The 6,000-nt window shown below is 38.6% G+C and overlaps 1 protein-coding gene across 4 annotated transcripts in view; it reads left to right on the forward strand.

Moving 5' to 3' along the window:
• The window catches only part of LOC149080791 (neuronal acetylcholine receptor subunit alpha-7-like), a 265,283-nt gene extending 260,712 nt beyond the window's left edge, over positions 1 to 4,571 (forward strand). For all 4 annotated transcript variants that reach the window (XM_089237471.1, XM_089237473.1, XM_089237472.1 and 1 more), the window contains 2 exons: positions 1,678 to 1,787; positions 4,087 to 4,571. In XM_089237471.1, the coding sequence (XP_089093597.1) occupies positions 1,678 to 1,787; positions 4,087 to 4,560 (584 nt within the window). In that variant the 3' untranslated portion in view covers positions 4,561 to 4,571. The remainder of the gene's footprint in view (positions 1 to 1,677; positions 1,788 to 4,086) is intronic.
• The last annotated feature ends 1,429 nt before the right edge of the window (positions 4,572 to 6,000 follow it).

A 6,000-nucleotide genomic window follows, 5' to 3' on the forward strand; every position in this document is an offset into this window, starting at 1 on the left:
TTTTTTCATTTTTTAATTGTTATTATTTTAATTATTAAAAAGTTTAAAATTTTCAAAAGTTTTGACTTATTTCTATTTGTATTTTTTCCTGTTTCGAATGTTGTTTGTTTAGTTTCGAAATATTTTTCTTTTTCTCATTTTTTTTAGGTTGTTTTGATTTTCTTTTTTTGTTCTCTAATTTTTTCAAATTGTTTTTCATTCATTTTTCGTTTTTATATTCAATTCTTTTATTTAATATTGATCGCATTTTTCTTGCTTTTTTCCCCTTTCACTGCAGTTCGTTTTGCCAAATTATTGTGTCATCGTTACTTGATTTTGCAATGTCATTCTATTTCAACTTTTTCTTCTTTTGTCTTTCAATATATTTTTTCCGAAATTTTCTTCAATAATTTGAAGTATTCTTCTGCTTTATTCAAAAGTTCCATCTTTCTTCGGTTTGCTCTTTTCTTATAACTTTCCATATGTTATTCCTTCCTTTTCTGATATCCCTCTCCCTTTCACTTCTTAATTGAATTTTACTTTTTTCTTATATACCTTTTCAATTTAAATAATATTTTCTTCATCAATACAAAGTTTTACTTCGTTGTGGTTTCTTCTTTTTATTTTTTAAGTTCTATTTCTTATACAGAATTATTTTCAATATCAGTAAATATAACTTTTCGCGCAGCGTTTTCTTTTTCTTTCCTATAAATATTCTTTTCTTACTTCTTGGTTTCTGATGCACGTCTTTTCCTTTTTCTTCTGTTTTAGTTTCTTTATATTTCATTTCTTCGATTTTTCTTTTTCAGTTATATTTCTCGTGATTTTCTCATTAAAATATTTTTCTTCTCACGAAAAGTTTCATTATTTTTAGAATTTATTTCTTTATCTTAAAATTCTTGTCTTCTACATTTTGCGCGTTTTCTTTTATCTTTTTCTCTTAATTATTTTGCTCTCCCCTTTATTTATTTCTCTTAGATTGTTCGCTCGAACATTCTCTAATAACGTTTCTCCTATTTACTTTTCTATATTTCATTTTATTTTCCTTCGTCTCATCGAAACGAGATTATTTTATATGCATCCAAATTATTTTTCTGTATTTTATTTACTCATTTTGGCCTTTCCTTTCGGTGCAGTTTAATTTTTTTCTTATCTTTTTGATATTTATTTTACTTTCTCATTTAGTTGTAATTATCTTTGCAGTAAATGCACTGTGGTAAAACAACGCTATTTAAAACGAGTTTGTTATTGTAAAAATGAAGGCATACGAACCTTATTATGTAGATAAATTTTGCTTTTTTTTAATGCATTAAAAAAAATTAGTGCTCAAAAATTATTTCTAATTGGTTGGAATTTGAGTTATGCAGATATGGCCATTGAATATGCTATTTATATTGCTTTTTTTGCATTACTGATTATTCCTAACCATACGATCAGCGGAAAAAAAAGGCCGAGTTAAACATATAAAAAATATTGCATTACAAGTAAATGCAAATAATTAATAAGAAATATTAGTATGCTTATAAAGGATACTTTTACTATCATTATTGTATAGATCTATGTTATTCATCAGTACTTCAATCATTTGTTATGCATCGATAACAATTCAATCGGTCACATATATCTTTAATTAAAGCAAGTCAATGAAAGTTTTAGCCCATGCGTATAATCGGTAACTATAATTCATCTTCATCTTAGGAACATATTTTGCTTGCATCATGGTTATGGTGGCATTTTCTGTTGTTATGACAGTGGTGGTGCTTAATTATCATCACAGAAGTTCGGACACTCATGAAATGCCTCAGCTTGTAAGTATTTTTTGCAAGAATATATATGATGATGCCTGAAAACACAGGGGTTGGACAAAATAATATGTACACCTGTGAAATCTTTATTAATAGGCGTTTGGCCCTTCTTTTGTATTAATTACAGTTTGTATCCGTCGTGGGATGGACAAATTCAATTCATGCACCACAGTCACGGGGATAGGTAGCCACTAATCCTACACTAATTCAGAACGTGTCTTTGGCGGTGGAGACCTACTGCGCAGTTTGGCCTCCAAAATACCCCACAAAAGTTCAATTATATTAAGATCAGGGAATCGAGCGGGTCACACGAGGTGTTGCAATTTATCATCGTGTTCATCAAGCCAGTCTTCGGCAATTCCAGCAGTGTGAACAGGCGAATTATCTTCGCTGATCGAGAATCAGCGAACAAATATTGTACCATTGGATGAAGATGGTCGGCCAGAATACTGATATAAACCGATGCTTTAACCCGCCCATCCAGGACAACAAGTGGGCCGATACCACGGTGAGACATGACGCCCCACAGAATCACTGACCTCCCTCCACGCTTAACAGTAGAAAGGAGACAATCAACGTCATTCGCTTGTGCTAGCGTTCTCCAAACGTAAACACGTCCGTTAGTCAGGAATAATGTGGACGGCGATTCGTCTGACCAAATGACATTCTACCATTATTGTTTTGTCCGATTCTTATGTTCGTGACACCATGTTCGTCGTTTCAAGGTATTGCATGGTGCCACCAATGGTTTTGGAATAGTCACTTTACCTTGTATGTTTGCTGCATGCAGTTCACGGCGGTTAATTTTTGTCGATACACCTTCCTGTAGATGTGTGTTCATCTCAGATGCTATCTGGGATGCTGTTATCTTGTGCTTTCTGGCCACAATCCGCTTCAAAACCCTTCTGGGTCTATCAGCCATCTTCGACTTTCGGCCACTGTTATGCTTGGTAGATGATGTCTTTCCCTGTTTGCTATAGGCTGTCGTGACCATTGACACGGTACTTCTACCGACACCAACAAGGGTGGCCGTTTTCATTACTGTGGCCCCGGCAAGATGGGCTCCAACAATTATGCCTCTTTCGAAATCTGTGAGGTCAGCCATAACGAAGTTTTAACGCCCCGATATACATCGCATCCGAACGCTACCACTGCTACGACTAGACTGATGTGTGCACATTATCGCCCACTAAGTGCCACTTTCCCACACTAGAGGGCGGGCGTAAACGACAGGTTCCCTCGCGTGGTGTTTTTTGCACAGATGTTCACATTATTTTGTCCAACCTCGGTATATGTAATTGTTAATCTCTCAGAAACGTGTTTTTTTTTTGTTATAAACATTAATAAAAAAATCAACAGACATTTAATAAATTTGGTTCGAGGAAAAACTTAGGCCCCCGTCATTTCGTCCCTGACATGGTCTCTGACATTTCCCCCATATATTTGGCCCCTGACATTTCGCTTTGGACATTCTGCCTAATTCAGCAGTTGATGGACCATATGAGTAAATGGTCGTATGAGTAATCACGTTGAGTGACCGTATATGTGAGTAAATGATCGTATGAGTGACGAAGTAATATTTATATTTTATCACTAATTAAATCGGTTTTTATTGCTCTTATTGTGGGTTGCTGTATTTTTGAATATAGTTTAGATATATATTCGACATCTATATTTTTTATGGGCATGTTTTTTCAGACACCTCGTTGGGCATTTTGTCTTTTGCGGCCATTGTATTTGTATTTGTAAATGAGTGGAAAAATGACAGAGTTAGTCATTGACTGAATGCATGTGGAAAAGATTCACTCACACGCTCACCCACTCACTTGGTCATTCTTATGGTCACTCACTTTGTCGCTCTTATGGTCACTCACATGGTTGCTCTTATGGTCACTCGCACATTCACTTGGTCATAAAGTCACTCACCCACTCAGCCCAGCACAGGGCGGAATGTTTTTCTTTTTTTAATGACGTGCTCCTCACGCATTCTCAAGACATTCGTACGATCTGTCTAAGGAATTAGTGTTACTGAACATCCATGCCCTAACCGGGATTCGAACTCAGACCTGCACAGTCAGAGGCCAGTTGCGTAACTTCGCGACTGCCAGGCAGCAAATGGACGAACTCACTCGTTAGGGACGAAATATCGGAGGCAAACGTCAGGGGGGCGATATGCCGGAAGCGAATTTTCCGGATCCCAATAAATATACTCGAGCATCAATAGATTGAAATTAGACAAAAATCACGATACTTCACGAAAATAGCAAATTTTAATAGATTCTATTCTTTCTTTGCAATTTAGATAAGGTCCGTATTTCTGGTCTGGCTGCCGTGGATATTGAGGATGGAGCGCCCAGCCCGAAAACTCACGCGCAAACCACTGCCGGCCAGCTTTAGAAAAGAGCTTGATCTCAGAGGAGAACACTCTTCGAGGAGCTTATTGGCGAACGTCTTGGACATTGACGACGACCACATCCGGGGATCTGCGACCACTACTTCCACGCGCACCAAAAAGATAATGCGCGTGTCGTCCGTGGTCGAGGAACCGGCCACTGTCCAGGGCTGCTTCGCTACCCAGCGCGAACTCACCGCGATCTTGCGAGAACTGAGATACATCACCGCGCGAATGCGCACCGAGGACCACATCAATGACGTCATCGCCGAATGGAAATACGCTGCCATGGTCGTGGACCGAGTATGTCTCATCGTGTTCTCGACCTTCACGGTGCTGTCCACTTGCGTCTGTTTGTTTTCGGCGCCACATCTCATAGCCTAAAACAAAATAAATAATAATATATATATATATATATACATGACTATTATAATGATTAATAATAAAACATGTAATTTTAGTTGTTTTGGTACCAGTTTGTGACTCGTACCATTTCTTTCTCTCCTTTGTGCGTTGACCACGAAAATTATTATTCTGACTACATATTGAACCACGAATTTCTAAAACAATAACGGAATGGCATTCTTCGACAGTCAGATATGCAGCTTCATTACGTGAAATGCTAAATGACAAATTGTGACGTCATACATCATTATACAGGGTCTAACTAAACTGATGGTGTGAACTTAAATAGGTAATAAATAACTCGCCAAAACTAGCAACTTTCAATTTGCAATGTGAGGCTGGAAAGCAAACGGTGAGCCACGAGAGGGCGTCGACGTGAGGGATATGAAGAACATAGTAGATACGAATAATAAAGTGTCAAATAATCTTTGTTATCGAAACCTTTACAACATATGCTCAAATGAGCGACCACCAGCTGCATGTGACCGTAGTCCCGCCCGTGAACAGGACAAATACTGAATACTGCGGCTGCAGTATGCCCTGTCGCAGAAACAAGCGTGCAAATGTTACACGTTGTGGGGAATGCATTTCATTTGAATCCAAGCCGTCTCGGAAATACTATGGATGTAACGTTTTTTTTCACGCAACACACGCCATACCGTCATATAGCTAGGTCACGAGATATCTCTCGCGTTCTTCGCTCAGGCTGGTCGTCCGCTGCATCAAGGATAGCCTCTACCCGAGATTTGGCGTTCCCACGATCCTTTCTCGACCTGTGTCATATCTTTGGGTGAGGAACAAGCCTGCCTTCAAGTGTTGAACTGTTCTACAATCGGGTACCGTCCTCGGTGTTGTAACTACACATTCCTGCGCTATGGAATGGCCCATGTAGACCTATTCTGCCCCTCCCCCCCCCCTTTACAAGTGGGCCTTGTGTGGGTGCACCTGTTGCACCTGCAATGACCGTCTGTTTGGAAATCGTCCCTGCTGAAGTCTTACAGCTTCTACGACATTGTCGTTTGTAGCCTCTTAACTAAGGTGCATATAGGTCTTCTGCGCATTTGAATATTGATGCATCTCTGTCGACAATAGCAGATGAATGACGAGCTCTGCGAAAGGCGAGGTTTCATCCACTACAGAGAATGCGCTGCTTGAGGCTAGACGTTTGCTTTCCGACCCCACATTCCAGGTGAAAGTTGTTTATTTTGGCGAGTTCTGTGTCACTCTCTACAGTCCCTGACGCATTTGTTTAGTTACATCCTATACAAGTAACATATTTTTATATTTATATTTATATTATTTAGATACACAAGTTTATAACTAGTTCCCATCACCCAACATCACACCCATGATCAGTACCAATCATTACACCCATGAGAGCAGTAAGACCTTCAGCACAATACATAAATAACATGAAAT

Source organism: Pholcus phalangioides, unplaced genomic scaffold (genome assembly GCF_987345545.1).
Source record: "Pholcus phalangioides strain wild (caught in Gottingen) unplaced genomic scaffold, Ppha-v1.0 ptg000010l_1, whole genome shotgun sequence".
In the NCBI taxonomy this organism is placed as follows: Eukaryota; Metazoa; Arthropoda; class Arachnida; order Araneae; family Pholcidae; genus Pholcus; species Pholcus phalangioides.